Source organism: Gobius niger (genome assembly GCF_951799975.1).
Source record: "Gobius niger genome assembly, chromosome: 19".
Taxonomy (NCBI): Eukaryota; Metazoa; Chordata; class Actinopteri; order Gobiiformes; family Gobiidae; genus Gobius; species Gobius niger.
Genome location: NC_136870.1, coordinates 2,078,671 through 2,095,269, shown reverse-complemented (window position 1 = coordinate 2,095,269; position 16,599 = coordinate 2,078,671). Strand labels below are relative to the sequence as shown.

The 16,599-nt window shown below is 44.2% G+C and overlaps 1 protein-coding gene across 1 annotated transcript in view; it reads right to left on the bottom strand.

Annotated features, from left to right (window-relative positions):
* Positions 1-16,599, bottom strand: part of LOC306979111 (uncharacterized protein) — a 60,653-nt gene that overhangs the window by 24,532 nt on the left and 19,522 nt on the right. The window contains exons 15-29 of the mRNA XM_079577928.1: positions 16,311-16,545; positions 16,049-16,196; positions 15,066-15,173; positions 14,913-14,982; positions 13,908-14,085; positions 13,665-13,791; positions 11,011-11,130; positions 9,950-10,100; positions 9,761-9,873; positions 9,405-9,555; positions 6,550-6,798; positions 5,573-5,785; positions 2,228-2,409; positions 1,895-2,084; positions 829-971 (exon numbers count right to left, since the gene is read on the bottom strand). Coding sequence (XP_079434054.1) covers positions 829-971; positions 1,895-2,084; positions 2,228-2,409; positions 5,573-5,785; positions 6,550-6,798; positions 9,405-9,555; positions 9,761-9,873; positions 9,950-10,100; positions 11,011-11,130; positions 13,665-13,791; positions 13,908-14,085; positions 14,913-14,982; positions 15,066-15,173; positions 16,049-16,196; positions 16,311-16,545 — 2,378 coding nt within the window. The remainder of the gene's footprint in view (positions 1-828; positions 972-1,894; positions 2,085-2,227; positions 2,410-5,572; positions 5,786-6,549; positions 6,799-9,404; positions 9,556-9,760; positions 9,874-9,949; positions 10,101-11,010; positions 11,131-13,664; positions 13,792-13,907; positions 14,086-14,912; positions 14,983-15,065; positions 15,174-16,048; positions 16,197-16,310; positions 16,546-16,599) is intronic.

Below are 16,599 nucleotides of genomic sequence, written 5' to 3'. Positions count from 1 at the left end.
GATAGCCATAGAAGCATTATCCCGTAGGGCAGCGGTCCAGGCTAAAAGTGGAGCGGGGACAGTTCACCTGCTGTTTAAAGCTCCGCTGACCCCTGCTCCCAGAGGGTCCTCTCTAATCACTGAAACAATGAGCGGGCTTACACTGATGCACTCTGCAGCACACAGAGCCCCGCAGAGCCACACAGAGCCCCGCAGAGCCACACAGAGCCACACAGAGCCACACAGAGCCACACAGAGCCACACAGAGCCACCTGGGATTGTGGTGTCCATGCAACCGCCTAATATTTACACCTTTCTTACACAACTGCTTTGGCTGCGTACACGGCTTATTTCACCACTCTATTTTTATCTCAACACCTGATTTTCCTTTCCTTATTGAAATACCTTTCAATAAGGAAGTTATTTATTTACTCTCTTATTGGAAATGGGCAGCGATTTGTGACATAAGATGAGGTACAAAAGTAGCACAAACGATTGACAAATTTGTATATACATTTCAGTATGATGAGGGGCCAGGTTCGTGGAGGTTCATTGAGGTGAGAAATATGTGCTACAAATCTTATGGGCCGTTTTCTCCAAATGAGGTTTCCGTTCCACTCTTTAGCAACATCTCCACTTGAGTATCTCCTACAGACACCACACTTTACAGGCTTGGACTCAACAAGATTTGGAGGCTTTTTTTAAATATCTAATAAGTTCCAAATTGATGTCTCTATATTCCTTTTTTCCCCTATTCACCTATTCACCTGCAGCTCACGCCTTAAAACATGTACAAGAGGTTCCACTCTGACAAAGAGATTGTGAAGTGTCAGTGGGACATTTCCTCACCAGCTCCTTTGGCGTGAGCGTCTTCCTCTCTTTCCGGATGATGAAGCCGTCTCTCACTCCCAGTTTGGTGAAGAGCTCCCTCCAGCCGGCCACGTCTGTGTCTGCTCTGACGTAACCGGGGCTCAGCAGCACCCAGTCGTACCCTGAGCACAGACAACAGAGCAGCAGTTAGCTAACGGGGAATCCAGAAGCTGTGCACGTGGTCCAATGTCTGCTGGACAAATACTACAACAAACGTGAAGGGCTGGCTACCGTTAAGCGATACCTGTCGATACTACCGGTATCGAAGAAATTAAAGTATCGAAAGCAGTTACAGATCCAAGGTTTGATGCTGTTGGTCCAGGGACCACATTTAAGGAAGTATCTTGGTTGTTTCAGCTCAAATAAATGATTTTCACCATTTGCCCCCTTTTTTCCCCCCAACTTCCTCCCAATTTCCCTCAAATTATTCCACATTTTTCACACATTGGAGATGAACCCAATCTTGTAAATGTACAAATCTTCCAAGCTTTACTGTTCGGTTTTCTGGTCCTAGACGACAAATATTTTAGTATAGGTATCGGAAAAAGTATCGTTCAGGTATCAGCCCTACCAATGGGTATATGTAATGAATGACTATTCGGGTGTATTTGAGTGCATTTATATTGTACATTTTGTCATAACTCATCCGCTCAGGGACTGTAGATGAAAACGAGCTAAAGCTAAATCTGGTGCAAAATTAATGTTTTTGCACATTGCCCCTATTTAAGTAAACTAATAAATGAAACTAACAAAGAAACTCGAACTTCATGCCACGATAATCTCAAAAGGTCAATCAATAAACCCATAGTAACCATGATGTTATCGTGTTTTTGATACAAATGTATTCGCAGACATCCTATCCCCTACCAATTCATCTGAGAAACATGACTATTGGCTTTCTTCATGGCGAAGACATTACACACTGAAATCTCTAAACAAATGTTTCACCCCTGGTCTGCATGTAATTATACAAATAAAACAACACCACTGACTCATACAGACTCTGTAATCAATCATTTGTGGGCATGCTGTGATGTGGACGTACCAGGCAGTCTGCTGGTCAGGCTGATGTTTCCATACTCCTCAGTGAAGTAGACTCTGCTCTGTTTGGGGCAGAGCAGCCCTCTGCTGGTGAGCACAGGGACTGCAGTGTCTGACAGCTCCAGGAGAGAGGACGAAGACGAGTGCTGCTTTATAAACACCAGGTAACTCACCACCACCGCCTCGGGCTTGGACTGCAAGACAACAACACGTCACGGCATGTTATTTATTTCAACAAGGGAGAATAGAGGTTGAAGACCAAGGAAGGGCAGCTTCATAACTTGGTGTTCTCTTTTTACTATTGTTAGTTGTGTGATTGGGAGCTGTGCTGCGCTACCTTCCACCGTCCGCTGCGTATAGCGGGATAGATGTGCTGCTGCAGTAGCTCCTGAGGCTCCAGCTCGTGCACTCCCAGCCTCCTCAGCAGCTCCCGCACTTGCTGACTCTCCAGGGGGTCCATGCAGTTCAGCAGGGAGGGCTGCACCACACACACGTCCTGGTACAGGGCAGACAGAGGGCCTAGGGAACAAGGGGAGGCAAGCGCAAATGGGATTTTTCATTCTTGTTTTTGGACACATACTGAGACTCTAAACATGTACAATGGTCTATATTTAAAAGCATTGACACATCCCATGCTGCTATTTGTAATTTCCAACTAGTTTAATCCCCATGGTTACCAGTAGACTACAAAGGACAACCAATCCATTCAAATAGAAGTGAAAGAATGCTAAAGCTCAATAAATAATGTTTCTCTTGGTTCAAATGTAACCCAACAACCTGCAGTGACCCACTTTGAGTTGGTTAAGCTGTAGCAGGCGCTGAGTGCAGTACTCTTCAATATTTGATGATGACAGAGGTTCTGTCCACTCACTCTCACAAACAGGGCCTCCGGGGATGGCCCAGAGCGTGGACAACATGGTCCCAAGGATGTCATAATAGTCTGACCTCGAAACTCCCGGAGACAACTGTTCAAAGGTGAAGCTATGCTCAACACACAGGGCTGGAACGATCTATGTAAGCTACCAAATCACCCCCCTTTAACAGATCCCCTTCCTGTTCACAACATAACAGACTGTAGCGAAGGTTTACTGACTTCCATAGTCCAAAATGAGTTGGTAATGATCTAGTGCAGGGGAGGGCAAACTAAAGCCCGGTGGCCGAATGCGGCATGACATTTGGAATTATACACTGCGTTCCAAATTATTGATTGACTGCGGAATTCTTCCGCAGTCAATTATTGGTTTTCATGTTCTTTATTATTATTCCTCTTCCATCTTTTTCCCGATTTTTTAGAGCTTTCAGCACTTTCATGCTTTGTGCAATTTATGCAAGTTATCCATCAAAACGTTCCGCATGTTGAGGAGAAGGGTGCTATTACTTTTGGAACTTCTGCAACTTACGGTTTTTCCGCAATCGGCCAAAATGTCGGAGATTTTTCCCATTGGGGCTGCCGCAAATCCATGCTTTTCTGCACTTTTTTCTGCATTTTATGCAATTTCTGCACTTTGTGCATGTTCAGCTTCTGCAACTTGTGGGGTTTGAGTAAAAAATGGCCTTCTGCAGTTTTCCAGTTTTTTTATACGAGAGTTTGAAATTTTTGCATTGGTGTGTATGGGGGAATCCAGCCAATGGGGAGACTCCAGGCCTTTCAGCCATTTGTGCAGCTTCTGCCAATCAAGCACTGAGGCCATTTCAACAGTTTGACCAGTTTATGGAATTTAAAAAGTTTATGCAATATTAACAATTTATGCAAATTAACCACTTTATGCATTTTAAACCGTTTATGCAACTTAAGAGTTTATGCAACTTAAGAGTTTATGCAAATTAACCCATTCATGCATTTTACCACTTTATGCAGTTTATACAGTTTATGCAACATGACATTTTATGCATTTGACCAGTTTATGCAAATATGATTATGCAAATTAAGCAATTTATGCAATTTGAACAGTTTATGCAATTTCTGCATTCGCTTCCCGCAATTCCGCAGTCAATCGCAGCCATTGCATTTCTAGTTATTATTATTATTACAATAATAATGAAACTCATGGATGGCGTCGTGTCTTGGGGCTCTATGAATCACTGACATTAATCTCAGAGACCTGGGATGATTAGTTGTCGGGTTAAGCCCAGTTAAGGGAAAAACTACTGAAAAAGGGTGTTCCACTTTATTAAGCAGATCATCATTTTCAAGCAATATGGGAAAGAAAAAGGATCTCTCTGCTGATGAAAAGCGTGAAATAGTTTAATGCCTTGGTCTAGGTATGAAAACCTTCGATATTTCATGAAAGATTAAGTGTAATCATCGAACTGATAAGAGATTTGTGGATGATTCAGAGCACACTCCGTTTTGTGCCGATAAAGGCACAATATGGACGGTTTCTGCCAGACAAACACATCAGATTAGGAGAACAGATGCCACAAAGCAGCAGACAGGTATTTGAAGCTGCTGGTGCCGCTGGAGTCCCCCAAACATCAAGGTGTAGGACCCTCCAGAGGCGGCCGTTGTGCAAAAACCTTCTATCCGGGCCTCCCCTAAACGGTTAATTGAAGCTGAAGCAGAAACGGCTGCAGTGGCTCAGAAATACATGAGGACTCATTTTCAAACAGTCTTGTTCACTGATGAGCGCCGTGTAACCCTGAATGGTCAAATCAATGGAGTAGTGGATAGTTGGTGAATGACCACAATGTCCCAACAAGGCTGTGACGTCAGTAAGGAGGGGGCGGAGTCATGTTTTGGGCCAGAATCATGGTGAGAGAGCTGGTCGGCCCCTTTAGGCCCTTTTAGGCTCCCTGAAGGTGTGAAAATGACCTTTGAAAAATATGTGGAGTTTCTGACTGACCACTGTCTTCTATGCTACAAAAAGAAGAGCCGTGTTTTCCCGAACAAGATCATCTTCATCATGACAACGCACCATGTCCTGCTGTAAAGAATACCTCTGCATCACTGGTTCCTCTGGGCAAAAAAGGAGAGAAACTCATGATGTGGACCCCCTCCTCCCCTGACCTCAACCCTGTTGAGAACATTTGGAGCCTCAACAAAAAAAACTTCTATGAGGGTGGGAGGCAGTTTTCATCCAAACAGCAGCTCTGGGAGGTTATTCTGACATCCTGCAAACAAATCCAAGCAGAAACTGTCCAAAAATTCACAATTTTAATGGATTTAAGAATTTTGAAGCTGCTATCATACAATATGTTAAAATATAACTTGACCTGTTAATATTTTTTTGATTGAAATAGCTTTGATTTCAGTAAATATGACCTCCTAATGCTACAAATACAACAAATGACCATTTTCAGTTGACTACAAGCTTTAAAATGTATTGAAACGATGAGTTGCATAATAACTTGGAACAGTGGATTTTGAGGTTTTTACTATATTTATTTTTGAAAAAAATACTGTTATCACTAGGAATTTTTTTCCACCACATTTAAATGATCCTCTACCAGTTAAAGACTTGAAAATTATGCTGACTCTCATTTGAGTTGACAATTTAGAAAATCTTAGAAAAATGTCATTTGCATAATAATTTGGAACGCAGTGTAGAATCTGGAGTCTACTGCCTACTTTGGCTGACCATCTCCACATGGTTCCTTGCTGTATAGTGAGACTTCCAACTCCCCAGCACGCTGCCACAACATCCCACACAAATGTGTTTTAGATATGTAATAGAATATTTACCAGTGCGCTGAGCTGAGGCCTTCTTCTTGCTGCTGGCCTCCTGCATCGGGAAGAACACCCCCTCCCCGCTCAGAGCCACCACCCGGCCGTCCGACAGGGGGATGATGGGTAAGTCTCTGAGGGTCTGCAGGATGGAGTCAGCCTCCCCATAGCCATGCTCCAGGGCGCGGAAGTTACACACCAGCAGCTTAGCCAGTTTACGCACTCCGCCCTCTACAAGACAATACATACTACAATCAACTACAATATACAATACAATACATACAATCAACTACAATATACAATACAATACATACAATCAACTACAATATACAAGACAATACAATACATACAATCAACTACAATATACAAGACAATACATACTACAATAAACTACAATATACAATACAATACATACCACAATCAAATACTATATACAAGACAACACATACTACAATCAACTACAATAAATAATACAATACATATTACAATCAGCTACAATATATACTATACATACTAAGTAAAGTCATAATAAAAGCACCTGCACCTGCATTTCAACACTCAAGAGCTAATTGAAGCACTCACTCAAAGTATTTTCATCAATATCAGTTTGTTTGTGCAAATAATACTACTACAAGCTTGTTTAAAACTTCTACTGCACAGATCGACTTGATCATGTTGCTGCTTCACTCGTGTTTTTGAAAAGTCGCAGTATTAAGGTTTGTCCACAAGAGGTCAGTGTTCAGACAGTACAGAGACTTTTCTCCAGGAAAGCCCATCACTAGAAAAAATACTAATGAATGAAACTAAACAATGATAAACCTAGTACAGATGACTACTTTTTAGAGCATGTGTTAGTTTGCAAAACCTTTGGTCGATAAGTAACACAAATATTTATTTTAGTTCTAAGTATCATCTTTCAAAGGGAGCATGTGATCTACTAACTAAACTCCTCATTTGTTGAAAAAACAACCATAGAGTCAGTGAATGGCACGCACCTGAGTGGATGCCCTCCATCTTGATGAGATCCCTGGCCATGGCGGAGGTTACCGTGGTGACGTCGGGCCCTCTCAGGTAGCGGACCCCAAGCTCCCGCAGCAGGGAGGGGGGCGGGGCGGGGCGGAGGGCGGGGTGCAGGTAGGACAGGCACAGGTGCTTCTCCAGCTCCTCTCCACCAATCACCTCGCGGATCACTGGGTCCTGACACACAGCCACCTGGGAGGGCAGCTTGTACACCACTGTGCCGTCTGAACACAAATATATATATATACAGTATATTCCTCTGTGGTCTAAAATGGAAACGTGTTAGCAGACTGAGAATGCATTTTTAGAGTTTATATGCAAAGAGGGAAAATGTCTTTGTTTATTGTGTTATATAATCTAGGAGGACAGGGTGGTTTATTTAAATTAGTGAATTTCTCCTTTGTGAGATTAATAAAGGTTTATCTTATCTTAGTCTCCCTACCAAGTATTCAAGATGTCAGTGCAAAGTTAAATCAAAGTTGGCAGCACCATCGGCAAGCTCAGTTCAACCAGCTGTGGTTGAACTGACCAGTATTTTGAAAACAACAACCTTAAAGTATTTACTAATGACATTTTAGATAAGGGAGTGCCAAGTTGTTGGTGGATTTTGAGGGTCGTGGCCTGAAACATCTCGGGTCGCATTTATAAAACTGTGCGTGAAACTCTGCCTATAAGAGTCCGTACGAGCAAAACCCAAACTTCACGTACGCAGAAAAAAAATGGGATTTATGAAACCCTCCGTACGTGCAGCACAACGTAATCTCCCCTTCACTGATTCCACCTGGAGCAGAAATGTGCGCACATGACCCCTCCTCAGGACGCGCCCCCTGCACGCCTCCATTACACCATATAAGGACATGCAAAGTAACTTATGAATGAGATTTACCTAAACATGAAGCGATAATGACAGGGCCTGCGTCTGAAACCATCAAATTGTAGCCTCTAAGCACTAACACTAGCAACTAACTCCTTAACCTTTCATGGGGTCGACTGTTAGATCTGTGCAGTTAGTGAACTAGAGCTTCAGCAGCATTCTCACAATCCATCCGTCCTTAAACAGGGGAAAGGGAAGTGACATCACCAACAGCTGTTTTTCTTCTTCTTTAAAGTTATTGGTGGAGTGAGGCCAAACAAAAGTGCATGTCGCCCCCTAGTGTACAGTGTCCAACAACAACATAGTGTCCAAACAAAGACATTTAAGGAGAAAAATAAATCCAAATGATCCATACATTTACCTTTAGTGTTATTATTTTTATCTCAACAGCTGTTTCATAAAGCTACATTATGCAAATGATCCATGTGGCTTAAGTTTCTACTAAATGAAAACAAAAGCATTTAATCTGTTTCCTGAGTTTCCTCTTTAACACTGACATGTGACTGAGCTGTGGCGACGACAACATGGATTTATCACTTTTATAAAGTTTGGCTTGTGCAGAATCTTTTTATTATTATTATTTTTATTATTAAATGTGCTCCTGTCAATCAACAGTGGTTGTGCATGAATCACTCCAGGGTGGGGGCGAGGGGGGTGGGGGGATTCGGCGCAGTGGCTTGTGGGATGGCACATAGCTCCTAATCACCGGTTAGTAGGCATCAGAGGTCCCTATGCTAAAGTGGCTATGATAGTTAGCACCAGAGGTCCCTATGCTAAAGTGGCTAATATGATAGTTAGCATCAAGGCTCATTTTCCTAACTACTTCCTAACTGACTTACCAATTCGGAAGCATCTTGTCATGGCGGACGCTGACGCACATCCGGTTTGGCGTAAGAGCTCTTACCAATCTGCTCGTTTCGGACGCAGCAAGGGTTTTACCGAGACACTGGGGGCAGAGAGGGAGGAGCCTCACGCCACAGCAGAGAGGGAGGGGCCTCATGCCACAGCAGAGAGGGAGGGGCCTCACGCCGCAGCAGTGACAGCAGAGGCCGGGTGGATGTTTACTGACATGTTACCGCTGTTTCTCTGATCAAGTATACTGGCAGAGTGCAGTGTCATCAATAAAACTTGACAAAACGACAGGTACAAACCTAGTGTGGCGGTGCTAATGTTTCACGTTCAGTTTGATTTCTATAAATACCACCTTTGGCGCAGAACAGTTCGTACGGAAGGTTTTGGCCTCCTACTGTCCGTACGTGAGCTTTATAAATGAGACCCCAGGAAACCCCTGGCCTACAGGTACATTGACTTTTATAAGGCATTGAGTTGCCTTGTGTATGAAATGCACTATATAAATAAACATGCCTCGCCTTGTCTTGTTAGGAACTTAAAAGTTTGTAATTCAATTTGATTATTGACTTTTGATGAATTTATCCTGAGCTTCGCATTTCCCATATTTCAGCAGTGACAGAATAAATTGCATTTAATTTGCACGTGAAGCCACTTTACAGGGGAGGGCTCCAGTGTGGAGAAAACATCATGGGCAGAGCTGGATGAAAACAGTGATAGGGTTTGCCACCTGTCGGAGTTTTTGTGTAGATGAGTAAGATATGTCTGAAAGGAACTGCGTGAGCTCTCCGTCTAATTGCCTCTTTCTCAGGTCGGAGTTCTTTCATTAGAAATAACCAAGTGTTTTTGGACCCAGGTGCATTGTTATTGATAATGTGGTACAATATTCTTATGAACACAAAAATCTATAAATTAGGTGCACTGCTGTTTTAGCCATAGGGTTCAAATGTGTGAAAAAAGCAGTGGGTAATAGTCTGAGCATATTTTCAGGATATATGGACTAACTTGCAACCTTCAGGATTCACAAACTCCTGCACTAAAGACTTTGGAGGGATTCGGAGAGTGTGTACTTAGAACTGGTGAGAGAGAAATGAATAACCCACTTACCCGAGCCGAGCGTGGGCAGACAGGCTCTCCCCTTGAGCAGCTGGATGGTCTGCAGAGCCACTGGTTTGAAGAAGTCCAGGATCTCATCAGGCAGAGGGGTGAACTGGAGGAAGTGGCACAGGCCGCCAAGCCCCTGGAAGTCTGGGTGGCTCTAAAAACAAACATGGGTCTAAATACTGATGTAATGTAGCAAATTTGAACAAAAACACTAAAATCAATGTACTTGTTGTGAAATCTAAAAGTTAAGAATGTATCCGGAGGGTTCCAAACTGGGATAGCCAGTCACTTTAGAAATAAAGCAGCCCCAGCAGCTTGTTTTAAAGGGTTAGGCGGAGTTCAACACGGAGTCTCCTTACATTGAAGACCTCCATGGCCTGGAGGAAGAGCAGGGGGATTTCAGAGCGGAGCCACTGGTTCCAAGAGCTGTCTCTGTCCACGTCCTCTCGAGATGAGGGGATGTCAAAATCACCTGGACACAGACACAGTCACTTTAGGGCACTTTACATAATGTCAAATGTGACGGTGGTTGGTCTGCAAAGCCTCACCCTGGATGATGAAGCGGAAGCCAAAGGTGCGGAGCGGCAGGTAGGCGAAGACGGGCTGTTTCTGCGGTTGGGCGGTGACGTCACTTCCTGTCTCCTCAGTGCTCAGCTGGAAGGCCAGGGCCAGCTCTGTGCACTCCACGCCATCTTTAATCTGGGCAGCAGACAGCCACGTGACAAAGGGCAACAGCAAATGCAGTGGGGTGTGAAAGTTTAGGCACCATCGGATCAAAACTTTGCATTATGTGAATAATGAAGCAAGGGGAAGATGAAACCATCTCCAAAAGATCTATTTTGACGTCTATGTTGTGTCTCCGAAATGCATGGGGCTCGTAAAAATGCTATATCTAAAATTTTGAATACTGCAGTAGAACTTTTTGTCCAAAAAAATGAGCAAAGTGTGGAGAAGAAGGTGCAAAGAATTTCATGAAAGAAGAAAAGACCTGCCATCATCCTTTGGGTTTATATCGCAACCAGTGGCGCATGGAACAATTTTAGGTAGAACGAGTAATGGGTTCAAAAATATGACCAACAAATTCTCAAGGAAAATGTGACACCATCTGTGCTTCTACAAATGGGTAATGATCGGACCCACAGCACAAAATCCACAATGGTCAGTCTCAGAAATCTCTCAGTTCTGGTAGACTTTTGTAAGGAAGAAAGAGCTATAACCCCTCAAACTAGAACTGAAAGACTCTTGGCTCCCAGAAAAGTGTAGTATCATAACCTGATTATCTCTGGGGAATTTTATGGGAATGTCTCAACTCCAAACTCATGCCTTTTGGAGATCTTTGGCACATTTTGTTTGTTCATTTTTATTACTAATGTTTTCCCTATTTCTGCATTATTGTTCTGTTTTCTGCTTCTTGACAACAAATATTAGGAATCGAAAAAAAGTATTGTTCAGGTATCGGTATTGAAAACCATGTATCATTAAAGTACGAGTATTGAAAAAAATGTAAAGGTGCCCAGCCCTAATTTCCAATGATAAAACCTAAACAGAAACCAAATCAGCGCTAACTGAACTCGTCAACATGAGCACACGAGGGAGATATGGCGGATACCTTTGGAGGTTTGAGCATGCTCTTGATGACCAGCCAGCGCTCAGTGCCGTCGGTGTGCTCCACCTCCAGAACATTGTGGCTCAGGTCTTTGCGGGACATGGTGACAAAGCGATTCTCCAGCTGTGGGAGGGTGAGAGCAGAATGACTTTGACCTGTAGAGAATACAACTTATGCACATGTAAAGCTCATCCAGGCTCGGTTAACAACGGAGGAATTGAGGCAAAGCTTTGATGTGAGGGAGAGGGGTTGTGGGGGAGTGGGGGGTGAACATGTGCATTTGTTTTGTTTCGCCTTTACACCACAACGGTCCGGCTATAGGCTACATATCTTTCTCTCAGACATGGACATTGTTTAGCATACGATGGGGTTACTGTGAATTCTCTAATATAGGCCCGGGTCATTTTATCAGAGTAATGACGAGATTGCAGATACAAATGGCCAAAATGGGCGCACCCTTCGAGATAGGGTGAGGAGCTCAGTTACACGGGAGGAGCTCGGAGTAGAGTCACTGCTCCGTCACATCGAAAGGAGCCAGCTGAGGTGGCTAAGGCCTCTGTTTCGGAGGGGCGTCTCTGCTGAGACTGCTGCCCTCACGACCCGGCCACGGAAAAAGAGGAAGAAAATGGATGGATGGATGGATGGAGGCCCGGGCCTTTATTTACTCAAGTGCATTGGACCAGGCCTTTATTGGAACCAGGCCAAAATTAGAGAAAGGCCTTTATTTCTATTTGAGCAGAACGGACTACCAGTAGAATGAGATTTGTGTCCGTTTGAACCTAAAATATTAGGTTGACTTATTAATTAACATTGCAAACACTATCGGACACTATTGGATTATTTGTTGCTATCTGGTGTAAAAGTGAGTTTAGACTAAGCGTTTGTGTTTGGGATAGGTCATAAAACAAACCTGAGAGAAGACGAGACGCTCACGCTGCTATTATGAGACATGGGACTTACCTGCACATGGAGAGCAGGTGGCCTGGCACGAGCCACACTGATCCACCATGTTAAGAGATACATGGGGATACAGTCTGGAATTGTGTGATTTGAATCTCGCTGACTCCGGCAAAACCAGGCAGAGCCAATCATAGCGCAGGAGGCGGGAGTTAACAGTGCGTCATCCTCCGTGCCAGGATTTCCCATGAACACTTGCGCTCCTCCCGCAATCAAAACAGTGAAGATGGCGGCGGCCGCAACACAGCGATCTTTTACCAGTGCCCTTTCTTCTGTTTTAAATGAGCTGGACTTGTCATTAAAGCCACATCAGAAGCTGCTCTGAGGACTTTCACCAGAGCATTTACTCGACTGCACGTGTGGACGACACGTGGCGGAGGACGTGAACGCAGAGCGTAAGTCGCTTTGATTGGTTCCCTCTCGTTCAACCTGCGATCGTTAGCCCTGCCTCCAGTTCGATCTGGAAATTGCGTCCTATTACCACAATTCCAGACTGTCTTTATATGTATTTATGAATACATAAATGAAAGTCAGTCTGGCTCTTGCCAGCCTCGAGAGCAGGTGGATGTGCTTTGAGAAAACATTCAGGACGCGATGGTGACTTTATCAAAATCGTGGAAGGTCACACAACATTTGCTGTTTGCCTTGGACCAGCTCCACTCCGCAGCATTCCCGCTCGGACTGAGTTCCCGTTTGTTTACTTCCTGCACGTGAGTTATCATTTGCACTGGTGTGACAAATTCTTAGGGGGAATTTTTCTACAGTACGCAATGCAGCTTTTGTCAGATAGAGTTTGAGTGCTCCTTCCGCCGTGCACAAGATTTAGCCCGACATATTTTTAAGAAATGTAACACCCAGGGACTGTTCTGATGAATAAGTGTGGTAATTTTCAAGTATTACAGTGCCACTGAGTGGTCACTTTGGGTGTGACAGCTTGGTTTATTAAGTTAAATAAGCGCTGAGCGGGGGACTATGAAGCGATAGTGCTGGTTTAGCACACTTATCCAAACATAAAGGCAGGATTTTGTAAATCACGAATGTGACTCACTTTTCAGTGTGGTTAGATAACTATAGCAACAAAAGCAGTGACACTAACCTGGTCCACAGCTAGTTTAGAGACCAAAACATTCTTAAGCCTTTGGGTCTCCCGGGTCAAACTAAAAACTTTATTTACCCCATCATGAGCTAAACAATGTTCACGTCTGGAGAGAAAAAGAACTACAGCGTCCCACGCTTGGTGTGAACGCGGAACAAAACAAATGCACATGTTCACCCCCCACTCCCCCACAACCCCTCTCCTGGCTGCGGAGTCGATCTGGTTGGAGGAAAATGTGTGTCTCCACCCACTTAAATGTGCTAAGTCTGGTGCTCCTACTGAGCGCAAAAGGTCACGCTATCGTCTGCGTTTTGAGACACAAGATCGGGCCCTCTGTCTTGCCAGCAGCAAATGGAGATTTCCAGAACTCACTGAGGCTTCGACAGTAAATACTTTATCACACTCTTTATCAACTTCTTTAGCCCTTCTTAGTGTTCCGCTGTTTAGTCTCCAGAGGAAAAACCCGTCTCTGACCTGACCTGTCAGGAACAATATTTATGCAATTCACTGCACTTGTTCTCCTACTCTGTAATTCATCAGCCCTTTGTTCAGGTGAAAACAACAAGACTCTTATAAAGTCCTCCTGCTGGTCTTTGATGCTGACCTGGTTGTAGATGGCAATGGAGCGCAGGCGGTGCAGAAACAGCAGGAGAGAAGGATGCACATCGTGGAACAGGTTTCTGGTCTGGTGACTCTCCGAGCGCAGGGGCAGGCTGATCTGGGTGGTCCAGCTGACAACGACACGTCACTGTCAGGCATTACTACTGTTTTATCAAAGTTTGAGATGGCAAAGGCGGAGGAGCGCCCAGTGGTCAGGAACCCTGCTCTGTGTTGGAGCGTGCTGTACCTGTGCTGGCTGAGGCCCAGGAGCTGGGGGTCCACTGCCCTCTGCTCGGTGGCCCAGTGAGGCAGGATGTAGCCCATGGGGCCGCAGTTCTTGTCGAAGCGCAGGTGGAAGCCGTTGGAGTGGATCTCGGGACAGTCGGTCACTTTGAACACTGATTTAAAGCCGATGCCTTTCTGTCCTGTGAGCAGGGACATGCAAAACAACATTAAATAAGTTACAAGGGCTGTTTGAACAGGATTAGCAAGTTTTACAAATTATTTCTAAAGCAGGAACCCTAATATCCCCATGCATCAAGTCTAAGTTACTAAAAGAGCAGCTTTGAAAATAATTGTGATTAATCTTGCAACCAATGACTTCACAGATTTCATATTGGAAATCATCTCTCTATTGGCTGATTTATTTTATTTCCTTTAACCTTTATTTCACCAGAAGAACCTCTCTGAGATCATAAATCTCTTTTCCAAGAGTGTCCTGGCCCTAGAGGCAGCACAATTACAAATGACATCAATACAAACACAAATTAAGTAGCAAAACATTGCCAAACCTTTAAAAGTCAAATTGGAGTTCATTACAGGAAAACTGAATGCCTTTTTCCCTTGCTCAGTTGTGACTGATGGTACAGACAACACGAGAGAGTTCTGAGATGTCAAATGATAGGCATCTGTGCTCCTGGGCAGTATGTGGTCAGATACTGAAGGAGGAGCACGACCATGGATTTATAAATCAAGAGGTACCAATGTTTCAGTCTGTGCACAGACAAAGAGGATCTGGCCCACATGATTCTAAAATAAAAGCCCAGTTCCAATTTCAATATTTTACTGTTGAATGTGAGGAGCTTCGTCCAGTAAGAATCCACGGTAAAAATTAAATTTAGCTTCAGAGACAATTTTGTCAATATTGTTATAAATAATTAATAATAGTGGACCAAAGACCGACCCTTGGGGCACTCCTTTTGACACTTTGAGTAAGCCTGTTGTGTGCTCAGTATGCGCAGCCTTTACCTACCTATGTATCCGTATGTGTGCTTGCCCTTGGTGCTGCGGCCCACGTCACAGATCGCACGGATGTTTTTCTCCTACAAATGGTCATCGATGATAAGTCAAGCTTTATCTAATTCGATGTCTGTTTTAAGAGTGTGCAATAGAGATTTTGTCTCACCTGAAAGCCCATCTCGTTGTTGAGAACAGTGATGCAGTCTCTCTCCACCACAAAGGCCAGGGCTGGGGTGATGCTGTCCTCCGAGGCATAGCTGTTATCATCCGCGTTCTAAAAACACACAAGGGCACATTCTAAATAAAGGCTCCAACCGTGTAGATGCATGTTTTTTTTTAACCAAAACACACCTAATTCCTGGGGTCGCTGATGTAGAAACAATTATGGCCACAACTTCCTGTGAGACACAGGGAGTAGTGCTGTATGATACGCTGTACTCGTTTCCAGCTGTTTCCAGGGTGAGTTTATATCAACTCGGTTTATTTCTACGTGATTTTCGAAACAATCAGTCCCTGTAACATTTAAAAACATGTCCTTGCGCAGCTCGGGAACATGTGGCACTGTTCGCTGTTTTACTAAAAAACAGAGGAAGCTAAATTTGTAGCTCTGGATTATGCAATGTTTGGAAGAAGCTCTTTGACTAAAGCTGGGCTTAAACTGTGCAACCTTTGGGGTGATTTTGAACATGCCAACAGCGACTGACTCTTATACGAGGAGAGCCAGAGCCAACGGAGTAGAGACCTGCAACGGGCGGGAATTCCTGCGAGACTTGCAGGACCCGGTCAGGATTCACACACCCTCTCTTACAACATGGATCTAGCGGTTTTATTTTATTTTTGACTCATGACCAACATCAGACAGGTCAGGAAACCCTGCAACGTTTATCTTGAGCAGCTAATCGTGGTTCGTAGTTCATTTCAGCAGTAACAGCTCATGTTCCCACAGATTATGTCTCAGTCTAGCACTCATAAAAAGTGGATTTGTGTGAGTGGTTTTCACATAAACACCGGTTCTGGGTCTTTTCAGAAATTGCACCCATAATTCACACAAGGGCTCATGGGGAGCAGGAGTAGGCGTTATCAAAAGCAATGTAAAGATATGTTTTGTAAGAGCTTGTCTAGCTGAGAGTTTCCCAGCAGAGGACTGACCTGAATGAGCTCCAGTACGAAGTGTGTGTCTTTGCTGTAGAGCTCTGTGGAGAGGCGGTCCAGGCTCCTGCCGAGGCGCTCCTGGTGCACCTGCATCAGCTTCTGCCCCTCCGCCGTCAGCTCCACACCCACGCCAAACTCACTCTTCCTAAAATCATTACGCACATTAGTGATACTCTTTACACAATGTACTGCCTTAATTATCAGGATCTCTATCTTAAAATAAAAAGCAAATCCAATCGCAGGCCATTTCCAGACAGACCTGATGTCGTCAATGAGAACTTGTTGGGAGCACACTGGCGGTCTGTCCTCTGTGATCGGGGCCTCCTCCTCCTCTTTTTCCTCCTCTTGCTCTGAAATGCTGCTGGGCTCTGGAGCCTCGCTGCTGGGGTCACTGGCTAATTCATACAGCTCCTCATCATCCTCTTCTTCCTCCTCCTTCACTCTCACGTTCTCGTCACCATTCACTGCATTCGGCAACTTTGCCTCACCTGAACCTTTGAGGGAGCACACACTAAATTATTGCATATGAAAACTTTATTTTCACGGGA